Raw genomic sequence first — 18,636 nt, forward strand, 5'->3', positions numbered from 1 at the left:
GTCCTCTTGTTATTTTGTGTTTTGTGGGTTCGTTCATAATGTCAGAATTTCATTCCCTCATGTAGGAATTTCCATTTGTTTATCCATCCATTCATTGCTGAATATTTGGGTTCTGCGTTTTTCTCTGCTTTTTATTACTATAACTATTGCAGTACTTGTGTACATCTAGAAGCAGAAATCTGTTGCCACATCTATCTGGAAAGTGGTTATACTGATGAATATTCATAGATGCATTGTGGCTGTGACTTTTTCTCTCCACCCATACATATAAACATTTTAGCAAAAATGGGATTATATTTTGCAATATTGCCACATACTGTAAAACTTTGTTAATATTCTACAATGTAGTTTTAGTGGCTGAACAATATTACATAGTATGTATATTGAGCTCTTTTTAAAGAGAATGGATAATTTATTCCTTTGCATATACAGTAGTTTATCTGTGACTTTGCCCTGAACTTTATTACCCACTGTGTTTGTGCAGGGCTATATATGCTTTGGTAATAAGCATAGCATGTACATAATGTATATGCTTCATATGTTATGAATGCTGAATTAATGTTTTCTGGATGAAGTCTTAGGATATGCAAATATGATCTAGGAGCTCCTGTGGCTCCAGGTTCCCATATTTGTTTCTGGTCTTGTGAGACTGGGTTTTACTCTGTAACTCCAGGCTGGCCTCACACCTGTGGCAGTCTTCCTACCACAGACTCCCAGGTGCTGGGATTGCAGCCTTGTACCAGCATGTGCAGCCTAAATTCTGAAGTTTGATGCAAAGCCTTATGACACGTGATTACTGAGAACCCGTCAAAAAAGCACAGGAACTGTAATGAATTGAAATTATAGTGTTTGTAATAAATGTTAAAATTAGAGTATATAAATACTAAGACCAGAACAAAGAGCATCAAGAGGCAGTAGTAGTATATAGTATTTGACTCTCTGTACATGTTCACCAAAAATATTATCTCCCTGAGCAGCTAAGATTGCATATTGATGTGAGTGGAAGTGGACAGACATGGTGGTGCATGCTTTAAGTCCCAACACTTGGGAGGGAGAAGTAGGTCCATCTCTATGAGTTCCAGACCAGCCAAGAAAACTGAAAAGACAGCCATAGAATGGAGAAAAGTTTTGCAAGTTCGTATCTTATAAGAGCCAGAATATATGTAAAGACATATTCTAACTTAACAACAAAAAATGGTTTTCATAGGCAAAGGACTTGTATAGACATTTCACCAAATAATATACACAAGTAAAATAGCCAGTGAACAAGTGGAAAAAGCTAGTTCTCATTAGCCCTTATGGAAACATGCATCAAAAACACAATGCAGGGGAAGGGAGCTGGAGAGATGGCTCAGATGCTCTCCCCCACTCTTTAAAATGCTTATTTTTAATTATATTTTATGTATATAGGTATTTTGCCTGCGTGTATATTTGTGCACCACGTGCATGCTGATGTTTGTAGATGACAGAAGAGGGCATCAGATCCTCTGTTCTAGATGGTTCTGAGCTACCATGTGAATACCAAAAATTGAGCCCAGGTCCGCTGGAAGAGCAGCCAGTGCTCTTAACCACTAAGCCATCTCTCTTTCCTCTCTTGAAGGGGACCCAAATTCAGTTCTCAGCTCCTATATCAGGTGGCTCACAACCACTTGTAACTCAAGCTGCAGGAGGAGCCAGTGTTCTCTTCTGGCCTCGCCAGGAACTGCATTTATGTGCACAAACTCCCACTTAGGCACACAGATATCCACATAATTAAAAATAAAAATAAATTAAAAAAAAAAAAACCACAGGGAAAGGCTGGTAAAATAACTCAACAGATGAAGACATAAGCCAGAGGACCTAAGTTCCATTCTCAGAACCATGTAAAAGTAGAAGGAGGGATCCAGCTCTACAGAGTTGTCCTCTGTGTTTACCCAAGAGGAGACAGGAGAAGTGACACTATAAACACTTAGTAATGAGTGAGTGCACATCACAGTACAGCACACAGTAGAGCTGTACCTGTGGGAAGGAAGCAGATGCTGGGACCTGCTGCAGCCCTTCTGCCAGCTGGAGGGGGCCAGATCCAGAAGCCCTCCAGCTCTGCTCTTCCATCAGCATCCCAGAGACAACAACCAGAGAACCTGTTTTGCCAGGAGCTGTGGGCCCCATTTTTTTAATGTATTAGCTGTTTGGGTTGCGTGTATGTATGTACACCACATGGATGCGGTGTTCCTAGAGCGCAGAGAGAGTATCAAATCTCCTAGAATCAAAATTACAGTCAGTGGAGAGCCACTAGGCTGGTGTTGAGAATCAAACCCAAATCCTCTGGGAGAACAGCTATTCCTCTTAATCACTGAGCCATCTCTCCAGTAGATCAGGAGTTCAAGGCCCTCTTCAGTTACATAGTGACTTTGAGGCCAGCCTGATCTACAGAGCAAGTTCCAAGGCAGCCAGGGCTACACAGAGAAACCCTGTTGCTCAGGATGCTATGAATGTGTTACTTTGATTGATTGATAAATAAGATGCTGATTGGCCAGTAGCCAGGCAGGAAGTATAGGCAGGACAAGCAGAGAAGAGAATTCTGGGAACAGGAAGTCAAGAGTCGCCAGCCAGACACAGAGGAAGTGAGATGTAGAAGTACCGATAAGCCACAAGCCACGTGGAAACTTATAGATTAATAGAAATGGGTTAATTTAAGATGTAAGAGCTGAGTGATTATTTTATAAGTGGGCTGCAGAACTGCGGGGGCCCAAGGGGGATTGGAGGAAACTCAAGCTACACCCTGTCTCAAGAAAACAAAAACAGAAACCAAAAAAAGATAGCCTCAGCTACATAGACTGTCTCAAAAAAATAAAACAAAACATAATGGACATGATGGTTGTACCTTTAATCCTGGTACTCAGGAAGTAGGTGAGTCTCTGTGAGGCCAGCCTGTTCTATATAGTGCTAGGCCAGCCAGAGCCGTAAGTGGAACTCTGTCTCAAAAAAAAACAAAAGACATTGTTTATGGGGTGGTGGGGGTGGTGGTAGCACACGCCTTTAATCCCAGTACTCAGGAAGCAGAGGCAGGCAAATATCTCTGTGAGTTTGAGGCCAGCCTGGGCTACAGAGTGAGTCCCAGGACAACCAGGGCTACACAGAGAAACCTTGTCTCAAAACAAACAAGGAAAAAAAAAAAAAAGAGCTGGAGAGATAAATAATGGATATTGCTTGTCAAGAGGACTCAAAGCCTTCTGGAACTCCAGCTCCAATGAATCTGACACCTCAGGCCTCCACACCACCATCACCCCACACACACCATACAATATGCATGATAGGCCAAGTTAGGTGTATTGGGGTGAGGCAGCCCTGGGTTTTTCCAGTGCTCCTAACTGCTGTCATAGGTGCTCATAAATGGGAGGGGCAGAAGGGATTACGCGTAGCAGGCAGGAAATGGAAATGACAAAACGAATTGGAGACAGATTGCCAAGGCCTTAAGACAAGGGGATTTGAGGTTTAAGGTGACTGTTACACAGCAGCTGGAAGCTAATGCAAACCAGATTAAGCTGGTCTCAGAGATGGACCTCCTGAGTACAACTCTGATGTCATACCTCTTAGGCTCCTTCACAGGTTTCCACAGCCAGAATGAGCCCCTATCTCATGTAGCTCTCCAGCTGGTCCTGCCTACCTCGTCCTCCTACTTAATATGTTTCTGTTTCAGTTTTTGAAACAGGATCTTACTTTATATCTCTGGTTGACCTAGAACTCGCTGTGTATATCAGGCTGGCCAAGAACTCAGATATGCCTGCTTCAGCCTTCCAAGTCCTGGGATTAAAGTCATACACCACCATACCTGCCCTCCTATTTTGTGTGTTCTCCTTTAATAAATGAATTTATTCATACATAGAAAGTGCTCGGTTGTTTATGAAATCATGTACTTCTCTCTGTCTGCTTCATTCAGCCCTCCTTCCCTTTTGTCCTTTTTCTTTTTGAGATTTTATTTTTTGTTTTATGTGTATGAATGTTTGCCTGTATTATATCTGTGCACCATGCTTGCAGTTCCTGCAGAGCCCTAAAGAGGTCGTTGGGGTCTCTGGAACTGGAGTTACAGATGTCTATGAGCTGCCATGTGGTTGGTCCTTTGCCAGTGCTCTTAACAACTGAGCCAGCTCTCTAGTTCCTTGTCCTTATTTTTTGAGATTGAATTTTATACAGCCCAGACTGGCCTTAACTTGCTGTATAGCATACAGTGACCTTGACATTGCGATCTTCCTGCCTTTACCTCCTCTCCTGAATGCTGAGATTAGAGTCAAATGCCACCACACCTGTCTTTTGCAGTGCTGGGGATCAAACCCAAGGCCTTGTGTGACCCAGGCAAGCACACTACCAACTGAGCTCCACCCCACCTCACACCACCCCACTCTGTGGTCCCAACTAGCTTCCTCCTCCTTATCTGTCATTTGATTTCTTTGCAAAGTATTTTCTGAGTATTGTTTCCTACCCAGCTCTCTCCTGACCTGACCATAGCATTCAGTAACTCCAGTTCTGGAAGGTCAGTTCCATTTCACTGAACACCGAACATTGTTAACCTCACCTATCCTGGTCACATAGCAGCCCTTCAGTGTTTGAATGTCAGATATAGTAGCATCTGAGTGTTACTTGTAATTAGAAAAGTCTCCGGGCAGTGGTGGCGCACGCCTTTAATCCCAGCACTCGGGAGGCAGAGGCAGGTGGATCTCTGTGAGTTGGAGGCCAGCCAGGAAAGGTGCAAAGCTACACAGAGAAACCCTGTCTCAAAAAAAAAAAAAAAAAGAAAAAGAAAGAAAAAGAAAAGTCTGCAGAGGAAGAGGTGGTAGGAAGAATTAAACTTGGAGCATTTAGGCTTGAGTTTGCAGTTCAGTGGTAGAGTATATTTCCCCATCATATTCAAAGCCTGGGTTCATTCACAGCATAGAAATGAAGCCTAAATTTGCAGTACTAAAGAGTGGTGAAATTAGGATTGTGCTAAATGGGAAAGAATTAATGTATAATTCTACAAAGATGACAAAACTGAATAGTTAGGTCTTTGATGAATTTTTTCAGAAGATATTGTGTGATATTTGTTTTGCAGTAATTTTAGAAAGCTAATATGACTTTAGTAGGAATGGACTCTTACTTGGTAACATGTTCATATATATTCAGATAATTGATTTAGTACTTATGAATAGGATTTCTATGGACTATCCAGATATAAGAGAAGTGCATTATCTAGCCTGGATTTATTGAGAAGGTTATTTAAAGAGGAGACATACGCCGGGCGGTGGTGGCGCATGCCTTTAATCCCAGCACTCGGGAGGCAGAGCCAGGCGGATCTCCAAATCGAGTTCCAGGAAAGGTGCAAAGCTACACAGAGAAACCCTGTCTCAAAAAACCAAAAAAAAAAAAAAAAGGAGACATACATGACACATTCTAGGCCTGGGTTCTAGGAAGGCCTTGACTGCCAAACCACAGCATCCGATGGTGAGGAGGTCCTCACTCTTTCCGAGCTGCATGCTCTAAGGAGGTTCTCTGGGAATGTTTGCAAAGTGGATTGGGAAAGGGGCAGGTGCAGGCTGCAGCTTCTAAAGAAAGAACGTGCTAAGAACACTGGCAGCTGGTCGAGTGTGGGGTGGGGTGGGGTAGAGAGGAAAGCTGTATCATTCCTGCCTACAGAGTAGAAAGTTGCCTCAGGTGAGAAGTCATGTTACTCTTCTGTCCTTCAAGGTGGCCTTCCTAAACTGTCAGATACACCCATGACCTCTCTTCCCTAGGGTTACGATAACTCAGAAAGCAGTGTCCGGAAAGCTTGTGTCTTCTGCCTGGTAGCTGTTCATGCGGTGATTGGTGATGAACTAAAGCCTCATCTCAGTCAACTCACCGGCAGTAAAGTAAGTAGTACGGAGGCTCTCGGGTAGCAGCATGATGTGGCGAACTTGCTGCTCAGCTTTTAGTAAGTAGTTCTCTGAGTTTTCACTTTGCCTTTATTCCTCCAACTGCCTTTCAGTTCTTTCTGCTGCTAAGGTCTGTGCTGTAGTTACTAACACCACCAGAGAGGTAGGATGGGGGTTAATACCTGGAGCTCCTGGTCATTTGTAACAGCTGACAGACTCCCATTCCCACACTTACATCCTGACCTCCCTGTCAGGCCTGTAAGGTGGGGCCTGTTTGGTGGTGTTGGTTTATTTTTACTCTCATTCTTTCAGGGCCAGCCGCCCAGCTCTCAAATAAATGCACGGAGACTTATTCTTACTTATGGATGCCTGGCCTTAGCTTGGTTTATTTCTACCCTGTCTACCTTTTACCTCAGGACTGTTACCTTTCTATATACCTTTTTTTACTTCTTACTCCATGGCTTGCTGTGTAGCTGAGTGGCTGGCCCCTGGAGTCCTCCTCTCCTTTTCCTTTTCCTTTTCTCACTCCTTCCTCCTCTCCCCCTCTCCCCCTCTCCTCCTCACCTCCTCTCTCCCCCTCCCTTCACCCTCCTATTTATTCTCTCTGCCTGCCAGCCCCACCTATCCTTTCTCCTGCCTAGCTATTGGCCATTCAGCTCTTTATTAGACCATCAGGTGTTTTAGACAGGCAAAGTAGCACAGCTTCACAGAGTTAAACAAATGCAACATAAAAGAATGAGCACATCTGTACATCGTTAAACAAATGTTCCACAGCATAAATGAATGTAACACATCTTCAACTAATATTCCACAAGTTTAGTTAAGAACAGATTGTTGTAGTTATTCACAAATTACTTTATTTCTCCCAAAATGTAGAACACTTGAAGTTTTTCAAAATTTTGCTTGAAGATTTGATTAAGACACCCTTTGCGCCTGTGATCCTAGCACCCAGAGGCTGAGCAAGAAGCACTTGCTTTCTCTGTTTGTCTTTAAGTTTCTTAATTTTTTGTTTTGCTTGTTTTCTGAGGCAAAGTCTTCACCATGTAACCCTAGCAAGCCTGGAACTGAGAGATTCGCCTGCCTCTGCCTCTGAGTGCTGGGATAAAGGTGTGCCCCACCACGCCAAGCATGTTTCTCACTTATTTGTGGTGCCACTACCACACCTACAGGCAGTGTGCCTGACACAGTGAGGAGGAAAGAAGAGCCTTCTGTGAGAGGCAGACCTGGGCATTTTGAAGCTGATTGGTCGGTAGCTGTACTGTGACCAACGGGGCTTCCTGCTGCAGCTCTAGTGCTGCTGGTGTGGCCCACGGCTGCCTCTGTGCCAGGCCTCATAGTTATCTCCTGTGCGCGAGGGCTGTCTCGAGGCCACCTGCCCTGCAGAGCTTCCTCTCTCCTGCCAAGAACTCTCCCTGTTACTTAAACCAACTACTGCATCCACCACCAACACTGCCCTCATCATGGTCCATAGTTTAATGATTGCTGGCCATTGTATTTCCAAGACTGATTAGATTTCCCACCCCCACCATAATTACAGCAACCAGAACTTTATGGTAAGCACCATTGTGGTTTTCATATTGCTGTCCATCACTACCATGACCTCTCTTCCTGTAACGAGGACCACCGATAACGACCACCATCACCTCTCCCATAACACCTGGGCTGCCACCGCCATCACTGTAGCTTCCTGTCCACTGAAATTCCCACCATGGCCAAAGTTACCTCCTACCTCCAAAAATCCTCTACGCCCCCTGAGTACCCAGATCCACCTCTAGGACCTCTTTGTGATCCAGCAGACCACTTCTTACTTTGGCCCTTTGCACTTACAGTTTGTACCCATTAGTATTTTTGAGCATAATTTTAACCATGTGTCTCATGATCATAATTCACAAAAGCAAATTCTCTCCTTTTTTCTATTTTATTCTAACTTTGTGGTTCAATCTAGCTGTACTTTTTCAAGGCAGCCCCCCCCCCCCCCGTTATTTTCTGTATCTGTCACACCACCCACGTTTTCTAAACTGGTAAGTGGACACTAGGCTTTACAAATCCTCTCTCTCTGGTTCCACTTTATGCCCATCAACCTTGTGTAGTTGAATACACATTGCTGCCTCTACCTCTTAGCACAAGACAAAGTCACCATTTAAAAAAAAAAAAAGCCCCGGAACTTTGACTTGGTATCTTCAACTAAAACTTTCTGGTTCATCCTTAAGACTTAAAGAATTAGATCAAGGTTGTTTGTCTTACTGTATTAATATTACCAGAGCTTTGAAACTTGTTCTTGTCTACAGAATGAGAATGAGCTATAGTGCTGGTTAAGTTGTAGCTGAGTGCAGCTGACTGGAGGCCTTTACCTTCATTCAGAGTTTCCCCAAGCCCCAGCAGTTGTCTTTACCTGAACAGATTTACGTTTCAAGTTGCAGAAAGACAGAGTAGAACCAGACATAAGGGGTAAGGCATGGGCTCGGTTGTCAACAGCTTGTCTAACGTGCTCAAAGCCCTGGGTTCAGACCCCAGCACCACATAGACTGAACATGATGGTGCACGCCTGTAGTCTAGATGGAGACAAGAGGGTCAGGTGTTCAAGATCATCCTCAGGCACAGATCAAATGTGAGGACAGCATGGCTCCAAATATATCTGTCTTTCAATTCTTGTGTGTGTGTGTGTGTGTGTGTGTGTGTGTGTGTGTGTGTGTGTGTGATTTCTTATCATATCGTTATAAGTAGAGCAGTTGGTTCAAATGGTGCTTGTGGCTTTGATCCACAGATGAAGTTGCTGAACCTGTACATCAAGCGTGCACAAACGGGCTCTGCAGGAGCTGACCCCACTGCTGATGTTGCTGGACAGGGCTAGTGCTGCAGGTGGAGCCTCCCAGGTCTCCGAAGAGACAGCTGCCCCCCTCATCCAGGACAGGAAACTCTCAAGTCCAGCTTTCGGGACAGAGCTACCAGTTCCCAGTTCTAGTTTTTTGTTTTGTTCCGTTTTGTATTTTCTGTAACAGAGGGTGTCCTCAGTCTGCATGTAACTTTACAATAATTATTCCAAATTCAGGAAAAGCAGTATTAACATCAGTTGATCAGTACAAAGTAATTTTTTAATCTAATTCACCATTTCACATGTTTGTACTTCTTTGTCTTCCCACTAACCTTTGCCAGTGTTATGATTGTATACATTTTTAAAATGCTGGTTAAACAGGAATGCTTCAGGCTTTAAAAGTTTAACAGTCTAAACTTTTTTTTTTTTTGCTTTTATTCAACTGCAGAAGAATATTTTTATTGCTACCTTGAGTTTCGTTCCGTATCATGTCCTATGCTAGAAATATTGACAATGACGTGAGACAAAGCAGGGCTACTTGTGACTCAGCCAGACTGTTGATGTGGCGGTGGTACGTGTCATTAGCTGCGACTTCTTTGGGATGACCTCAAAGAGAAATGTCCTAGAATCAGCCAGTTCTGTAAGACTGAGCGTGTCTGTGGGTTCTGATCTCAACACCTTTATGTCAAGCCGTGCCCCTTCTCTGACCCCGTAAGAAAGCTGCACCAAATCACCTGCCTGGGTGTCCATGGGAATAGGAAAATGGATGGTTTTGTTGCAGAGCTTTTTGGTTTATCTTTGTTGTGAATGATGCTTTTGTTGTATTTATTAATATCAGATTCACTTATGAATAGACTTGATAATGGAAACAGATGAAAAAATCAAGTGCATGTGTGTCTGACTGTCCTCTGTTTCTCAATTGATAAACTAATTATTGACATGGGAGTCAACCAGCACCTTTTTGTTGAATGATGGAACCTGGTTTCCTTTGACCATGAAATTGTCTTATGAAAACACTGGTCCTGATGAGAGAGAAGATGGTGCCGGGCCCTGTACAATGGGCTCCCATTTTCTACCTCTTCAGGGCTGACACTTTAACTGACCCGCTGCCTGGAGCTTCTTGGAAAACTACTTTAAGGTGATGTTTTGTTACTTTTTAACATTTTTTTAATCACCTCTGCTAAAGCTATTATTTTTATGTGCAGCCAACTTTCAAATATTACCAGTTTGGGTAAAAGACCAAATTAGGTAATTTGGAACCAGGATACTATTGATTTCTCATCTTGACTTTTTTTTTTTTTTCTTTTTTTAAATCCTAACATAAGGTGAATTTGACTGGAAAGCAAATGGCTGTTAGGGAAGCAGTTTGCTATTGTTACAGAGTTATCTATACTTTGTTCAGCTGAAAACAATGTAGAAATGTATGTAAAGAACTTAAGCCAAGAGAACTGGACGGATGATTGGTTGTAGGCTTTTCCCTCCCCTTGTTTTTGTTCTGTTCCAGCAGAAGAAAAAGATATTGCTCCATATCCTCTCCTACCTGTAACACTTTTGTTTTCTACTGTTAATGACATTGTGTATTTATAGTTCTATGCTTACTGTTGTGCATATACTGGCAATAAAACTGTACATAACATTACTTGAAAACCTTAACAATGTAGTTCAGCTGTTTCTGTCTCACTGTAACAAGAGGTGTGGGTTCTTCTACATACATGAAAGGTCTTGGACCAGTTACGGTCTCATGAAATTTATGTGTGCATGTGAGTTGCAAAGACCAAGAACAACCACCACAACCCAATATGTATAAGTACATGTGTGTCTTATAGCTCAGATATTGACCTCTGCTCAGTAGTGTCTTGAGTCAGTATATTGATATAATTTTGACCTCTGCTTTAAAATATTATTTTAATTACTGTTGACAACTGAGTAGAGCAGTTTAAGCTGAATAATAGCATTGAAAAATTAGACCTAGCCCCTGAGTGGAACAGTAAGCACTGAAAAAATAATGAGCTGCATAAAAGAAAAGCATGTTTATTGTTTCCAAGTGAAAACTAACATACACTGGGAGTGGTGGCACATGCCTTTAATCCCAGCACTTGGGAGGCAGAGGCAGTCCAATCTCAAAGTTTGAGTCCAGCCTGGTCTACAGAATGAGTTCCAGGAAAGCCAGGACTACGAAGAGAAACCCTGTCTCAAAAAAGAAAGGAAGGAAAGAAGAAATAAACATGAACATTGTATAATTTGGGGGTTGGATTTTGGTGTAGCATGGTCTTTTTAATAAAAACAAACCCAGAGCCAGGTATTGGGGTGAATGCTGGAAGATCAGAGAAGCAGAACAAGCCACCTCACCTTGCCAATTCCTCAGCTGATCCTGTTTTCTCAGACTGGGAGCCTCTGAGTCCTTATCCAAATGGATCTCAGCTGAACTGCTTCTCGAAAGCCTGAAAGTTTAACCGGGCTCTAGTTCCTCATCCTCACACCTTAAATACCTTTCTGCTTCCTGCCATCACTTCCTGGGATTAAAGGCTCTTGTTACCATGCCTGGCTGTTTCCAGTGTGGCTTTGAACTCATAGAGATCCAGGCAGATCTCTACCTTTGGAAACCTAGGATTAAAGGCATGTGTGCCACCATTTTCTGGCCTCTATATCTAGTGGCTGTTTTGTTCTCTGGCTCCAGATAAGTTTATTAGGGTGCACAATATTTTGGGGAACACAGTATCACCACATTTGGGTCTGTGGCAAAGCTCTTGCCTACTGTGCACAGAGCCACAACAAATAAATGGGAAAAAAATTCCATAATTTCAAGTTTATAAGAAGAAGAAAATTATTGATATTCAGATCACTATATACAGTATGCTTTTACTTTGTTTATTTCAGAAACATACTTAGGTATCAGCTGTTAAAGATGGTCATACAAAGCTACTGTTTAGATGTCTTTAGCTGAAGAAATGGCTCACAGTTAAGAGTAGGGTTCTCTAGAATCCATTAGGTAGAGTTTGCTAGAATAACAGAACTTATAGAATTAATCTCTCCTTATATGTATAGAAAGGGGATTTACTAGATCTCGATAATCCAACAGTGGCTGCCTATGAATGGAAAGTCCCCAAAATCCAGTACTTGTTCAGTCCACAAGGCTGGATATCTCAGCTCATCTTCAGTAGATGCTGGAATCCTGAAAAAGGAGGCTCTAAAGCCAGTGAAGGAATGGATGTGCTAGTGAGGCAAGAGCAAGCAGGCAAAGAGCAAGAGCTTTCTTCTGTGGCTTCACTTGGGCTCCCAGGAAAAGACAAGGCCCAGATTAGAGGCAGGTCTTCCCACTTCAGAAGATCGGGATTAGAGGTGTGTCTTCCTACCTCAAAGATCCAGATTAGAAGTGGATCTTTACACTTCAAATTGAGCAAAATTCCCCCACAGGTGTGTCCTTTTTGGGGTTTAGTTAATTGCAGATGTAGTCAAGTTGACAGCCAAGGATAGCCATCACAATCTTCCAAAGGACCTGAGAGTTCAGTTCCCAGCATCCACTTCAGATGGCTCACCACCATCTGATATTCCGGGGGACCCAATGCTCTCTCCCCACACCCACCCACCCACCTATGTGTAACGTGCAAACAAGCAACACAAATAAATAAAAATAAATTTGTAAATACTTTCTTTGTCTTGCTTTTCTCCCCCAAACTAATATACCACACATTTATTGCACTACTGAGAATTTGAAGTGTTTTAAAGGTCAGGTACAGTGCCGTACACCATGCCCACAGTCATCCCACCTACTTGGGAGGCTGAGGCAGGAGAATAGCTTGAATCCAAGAGTCAGAAGGCCAGGCTGAGAAGCATGGCTAGACCCTTTCTGCACAATACAGACACTTTTTGGGAATGGGTAGGGGTTCAAGACAGAGTTTCTTTGTGTTACAACCCTGGCTGTCCTGGAACTCATTTTGTAGACCAGGCTAGCCTCAAACTTACAGGGATCCACCTGCCTCTGCCTCTTGAGTGCTAGAATTAAAGGCATGCACCACCACCACCTGGCACATACACATATTTTTAAGTATACTTTAGTCCCAGGTTATAAAACATGATTAGTTCTGGGTTTTAGAATGTTACAGACTTGTGTTTTGTTTCCCTGAGATGGAGTGTGACTATAGAAAGGTCCTCTGTGGTAGCCAGCCAGGGGAAAGCACTGCAGTCTGTTTTTACAAGAGGGTGGGTTTTTGGTCTGTTGTTCTTTACACCTTGTTTAACAGAGTGATAGGTTCACTTCTCACTGAATGGTGTTGGGGGGGTCTCAATTTTTAATACAGCTTACATGCTAAACATCCTGCCAAATAATTGTTTTCCAGCTGTCTTAGTTTCCTTTTCTATTGCTGTGATAAATATATTCTGGAAAGGGGCCGGAGAGACAACTCAGCAGTTAAGAGCACCACCTCTTCAGAGGACCTGGGTTCAGTTCCCAGCACCCACAAGGCAGTTCACAACCATCTGTAACTCCAGTTCCAGGGGAATCCAGTTCCCTCTTCTGTGACTTCTTTGGGCACCAAACATGCACACGGTACACTCATATACATGCATCAGGGCCTTGAGAGAAGTTGTCACAGTACATTCACAGTCAAGAGCAGATGAGTGGGCATATACTTGTACTCTGCTTTCTTTCTCTAATGCACTTCAGGGTTTCCTTCCTAGGGAATGGTGTCACCTGTGGTGAGCAGGTTTCTCAATGCAATTAAGATAATCTCCCATAGATAAACCCACACCAACCTGATTTAGACAATCCTTCACTGACGCTCTTCCCAGGTGATTCTAGACTATCACACCAATTCAAGCCAATGTGTTTTCTCCCACAGCACATTCCATTCAGAAGTTTCAGGTTAATACAGGGTGGGTTTTTTTAAAGTTACTCATGAAAGATAGTGGTTTGGGATTTTGTTGTTGTTGTTTTGGGGTTGGAATCATTTGGAGGCTTTTGGTTAGGGTCTTGTTTCCTGTTTTAAAGACACGGTCAACTTACTATATAGCTGAGGGTGATCTTGAGCTGCTGAGCATCAAATCCAGAGCTTCATGTGTGCTAGACAAACAGTCTGCTAACATCCCCTGCTCCAAAATGGTGGGTTTTACTTCACAGTACTGCCATCAACTCCACAGAAAGAAATAAAAATTTAAAACAAACCAAACTCCAGAGGCCAGAAAATGTTCCTTCCATTGAGTTTTACCCCAGATCAGTGACAGTGTGATAACCAAGGAAACCAGACAAATACCGTCAGCAATGGCTGGCTAGTAGTAAAAGTCTGAGAGAGTTGTCTGAGTACTGCGTGGTTACACTGGCATGCAGTACCTACAATAATCAGAATGAGACAAAAATGAGAATGGTGGTTACCAGTGTTGGGGGCCAGGGGAGATGGAGTTCAGACGTAAACCCATTATAACCTGATTACTATGAATAACTTGAGAAACCAAGACAACTAATATGAGGGACCCGAACATCTATGTAGATAACGAAGTGGCTGCCTCTCAAGCAGCCTGGCTACTGCTGCTTTCCTTCATACTCTGCTCCTTTTCCTGCCCCAGACCTGAACTATTCCACCTAATGACCCCAAGCCAGATTTTATATTAAAGCGGTGAAGTAGAAAAAGAACTAGCCAGACATGGTAGCACATACTTGTAACTTCAGCACTTGATAGGCTGATGTGGAAGGATTACTGCCAGTTCCAAGGCAACTTGATGCATAGTGAGTTCCAGATCAACCAGGGCTACATAGCAAAACCTTGTTTCAAAACACACACAATGAAAGAAAATGAACAAACAATAAAAAAGCAGGCTGATCTCTGAGTTTGAAACCAGCCAGCCAGACCTACACAGTGAGCCCTTACACACACACACACACACACACACACACACACACACACACACACACACACAAAGGTCAGGATTGGGGTAGGGTGGGGTAGTTCTCAGTTAAGTCCTTGGAATACAAGCATTCAGGCCTGAATTCTGTCCTCCACCCACATAACAACTGGATGTAATGGTGCACACTTGTAATCACAGTGCCAGGGAACCAGAGACAGATCCCAGGCTCACTAGTCAACCAGCCTAACCTAATAGGTGAGTTCCAGATTCATCGAGCAAACCCTGCCTCTGAGAACGAGGTGGAATTGATTGAGGAAGACATCCAGCATTAACCTCTTGCCCCACAGGCACCTGTATGCAGGCGCACACAGGAACACAGGATGTTGCTGACTTAAGACACTTGGCTTTAGATTTTTTTTATATAATCACATATAAGAGCAGTAGACTCGGGGCTGGAGAGATGGCTCAGAGGTTAAGAGCAGCCAGTGCTCTTCCAGAGGTCCTGAGTTCAATTTCCAGCACCCACATGGTGGCTCACAACCATCTATAGTGAGATCTGATGCCTCTTTTGGCATAAAATCAATAGAGCACTCATATGCATAAAATAAATCTTTAAAAAAAAAAAAAAGAAAAGAAAAGGCGTAAGGCTTTGGTATCAGGTAGCAGACATTGGAAGGCCAGCCTCAAGGATGATGCCCTCTCAAACCTAAAAGGCACATAGGAGACTATTAGAAACCAGAGATGCTGGGAGCTCTCAGTTTAGAATTTAAGGGAGGTATCCCTGGAAACCGGAGGAAAGGTCATCTTGTTCTGTAATGGCAAGAGCCCTGGCAGTACCGTGACCTTGCTTAGCGTGGTGAGGAACAAATGAGCCAGGTGTGGAGCACACACCTGTGATTCCAGCACTTAAAGGGTGAGGGCAGTAGGATCAGGAGTTCAAGTTGGCCCTCAGCTACGTGCAAGTTGAAACCAGCCTGGTTTACTTGAAAGCCTGTGTTTAAAAAAAAAATCTATAGTGATGACCCCAGGCTGACTAAAAACATCCCTGGGCCCAGTGACGCTGGGGGATTAGACGCCATTATGATTAGTGAATTATGGTGGCAAAGCGGGAAGAAAGGAGCAAAGTCCAGTCCATGTGCCGTGGTAAGAGCTGGAACTGACGGAGCAAAGGTGGAGAGGGACAGGCTGATGTGGGTGGTGTGCTTGCCACCCAGGGCCATGTCAGGGTCTGTGCTCCTACAGCAGCCAGGGACTGTGTTGACATCCATGGCTTCAGTTAACCACTGGAGACCAAGCAGATGCCCGGAGCCTGGACACTCACCTGAGTTCATGTTGGTATCCAAGAGCCACACTGCCACTGGGGCCAGGCTGATCTAAGTGGCCTGTGCTGCCACCCAGGGTGATGGTGACATCTGGAGCCAGGCTGCTGCCAAGGGCCGTGTCTAGGCCTGTAGTCCTGCCATAGCTGGGGTCTGTGCTGATATCCATGGCCCAAGATACCACAAGGGACCATAGGAGCCATGCAGATTGAAATTCGAGGGCTGTACTGAGCAGGCACCACCCTATGCTGTCCCTGGGAGAGCTGGCCCTGCTAGTCACTGGCCAGGAGAGGCTGTTTCCAGCTGTCACTTGGAAGCAATGGTCCCACACCTCACCACAAGTGTGGTATGGACATAGAAGAGCTGGCTCCGCCCCCTTGCCTGAGGAGGGCAGCCCCAGTGGCCTGGACAGACTAAATCAGCTACCACTCAGACCCAAATCCAGGGTTAGAGTTGGCCCACCCCAGCCTCTACCCCATTCATGACCTGCTGAAGTGTGTGAAGGGACTGGTCCTGTGGAACCACGACCAAAGGATTTCCATGACTCACGGCAATGGCGGGCAGTAAGTTTCTGTACCCCGATATTGAGCCTCTCTGCTGCTGCAGGAATCCAAATCAAACCGAATTAAGAAAAAGTCCAGGGTTAATGAGTAAAATGCTCCCAGATGATTTTCTGACCCCCCCAAATAGGAGACAGGGAGAAGAGATGGAAAAACCACATGTCTGTTCTCTGGGGAACAGTTTGAAGTGGTCTTATGCATCTCTGGGGGTGGGGGAGCCACCGTTTGGCAGGTCTTCTGAGATGAGGCAGGGTTTGGAGAGAGAAAGGTTGGGGGACTGAGGTGGAGTCTGAACATCCCAGACTCTTTGGGGATATGGAAGCCTCCTATCTAGCTACTTCCTGTAGGCATGGGACAACATGGGGAGGGGGAGTCGGGAGTTGGTGGGCTCACACTCAGTGGGAGGTGTAGGTGAAGAATCGTCTAGTTAACTGCCATCCTGGAGACCTCAGGCATCTGTTTCTTGAGGAAGCAGAGGAGGCAAGTTACTAGGGAAAAAAATAGATTATTAACACCTGCCTTATGAACCGGCTGCTATCCATGGTAAGAGTGATCACATGGACCCTTCATCAGGACACCTTGGAAAACCAGAGGGTGGAGGGTCCTGGCTGCTAGACAGACCATATATCCTGAATAGGTGCCCACTTGAGCCTGCAGTGATGGTACCAGCATGGATGTCCCAGGAGCCTGGCAGCTGAAGGGGTGGCGAGGATCACAGTGTAAGGTCCTGTCCATCAGGGCTTGAGAGACTTAAGGCTAGCTGTTGGAGGAGTACTTGGTCCCCCGGGGGGGGGGGGGAGTGAGGCAGGAACAAGGGCAGTTGGGCCCATTGGTGTGGGGGCAGGGAGATAGCTGTCAGCATGTGACTGGAGAAGGGACCTCAGAAGGGAGAGGTAGGGGAGGTAGTGGAGGAGTTTGGGTCAGAAGGTGGTGATTGAGGAGGAAGGGCCTTCAGCAAAGGAGCTCAAAAGGGCTTAGGCCTGTAGGAGAGCATGGTGTGGCCCAGAGGCAGGTAAGGGCAATGGGGAGAAGGGAGGGAAAAGATAACCTGAGTTCAATGGAGAGCTTGGTGAGCTGCTGTTTAATAAGTCCATTGGTCCTCTCAACCTTTCCTGAGGATTGTGGATGATAGGGCATGTGGAATTTCCAGGAAATGTTGAAAGCTTCTGACATGAGGGCCATGACCTTGGAAGTGAAGGCTGGCTTGTGTATTTATATGGTTTGTGGCAGGCCAAATTGATGGGTGATGTGGTCCAGGGGTACTTGAGTCACCACATCTGCTGTTTCCCTGTAGGTAAGAAAGGCTCTATCCATTCTGTAAATGTGTCAACAAGAGTTAAGAAATAGTGGAGTTTTTTTATGGGTGGGCATGTGAGTGAAATCACCCTGCCAGTCCCTGCCTGGTTGGTGTCCTCAAAGCTGGTTCAGAGGCTGAGGGTTGGTCTTGGCACACATCTGGCAGGAGGGATGAACCTGTGAAATACAAGCTCAAGGATGGGTGGGGTCAAAGAGGGGCTCTAAGAAATGGAACAAGCTTTGGGGCCTGTGTGTAAGGTGGTGGATGTCTGAACTGATGGACAGTGCCTGGTCCTGAGGGAGGATGGGCAGTTATTTAAGTAGAACCATCTATCCGTGGCATGGCCTCTTTTTGCAGGAGTTCGTCCCTCGCCTTTGGTTGATACCAAGGATGGTAGGAGGGTGTCATGAGAAGACATGTCTCATTGTCAAAAAAAAAAAAAAGAACCTCTGTTATTAAAACATCTTAAATGCCATATTCTGCAGATCTCTGATGTGTTTGAAGACCACCTGTCTACCTTAACAATATCTGTTTGACCTTGAAAACACACCTAATATGACTACAAGTTTAATTGTAATAGGTGACTAACTACTAACCTGCATTTCTTTATTATCCTAAATAGTTTGTAATAATAACTTTCAAGGACTAGCAATTTGCATTACGTTGTTAAATGAGATGTATAGGTACAATACCTTGAACAAGATTAAAAATGTCTGTACAGTATGTTCTAACAAAAATAATCTCAACTTTGTATCAATATACAAAGATCCATATCAATGTAAAATATTTAAAATAAGTAATGTAGCAGGAATCTTAAAAGTTCTTATTAATAAAATCAAACCTGAGGCCAGTTATTGGGGTCAATGCTGGTAGATCAGAGAGACAGAACAAGCCACAGCTATCTCACCTTGCCATTTCCTCAGCTGGTCCTGTTTCCTCAGAC

The 18,636-nt window shown here is 44.3% G+C and overlaps 1 protein-coding gene across 50 annotated transcripts in view; it reads left to right on the forward strand.

Annotated features, from left to right (window-relative positions):
• Clasp2 (cytoplasmic linker associated protein 2) overlaps nt 1-10,335 on the forward strand; it is a 193,434-nt gene extending 183,099 nt beyond the window's left edge. For all 50 annotated transcript variants that reach the window (XM_076577230.1, XM_076577234.1, XM_076577231.1 and 47 more), the window contains 2 exons: nt 5,748-5,864; nt 8,632-10,335. In XM_076577230.1, the coding sequence (XP_076433345.1) occupies nt 5,748-5,864; nt 8,632-8,718 (204 nt within the window). In that variant the 3' untranslated portion in view covers nt 8,719-10,335. The remainder of the gene's footprint in view (nt 1-5,747; nt 5,865-8,631) is intronic.
• Nucleotides 10,336-18,636: the final 8,301 nt, after the last annotated feature.

This window comes from Peromyscus maniculatus, chromosome 7 (assembly GCF_049852395.1).
Source record: "Peromyscus maniculatus bairdii isolate BWxNUB_F1_BW_parent chromosome 7, HU_Pman_BW_mat_3.1, whole genome shotgun sequence".
In the NCBI taxonomy this organism is placed as follows: domain Eukaryota; kingdom Metazoa; phylum Chordata; class Mammalia; order Rodentia; family Cricetidae; genus Peromyscus; species Peromyscus maniculatus.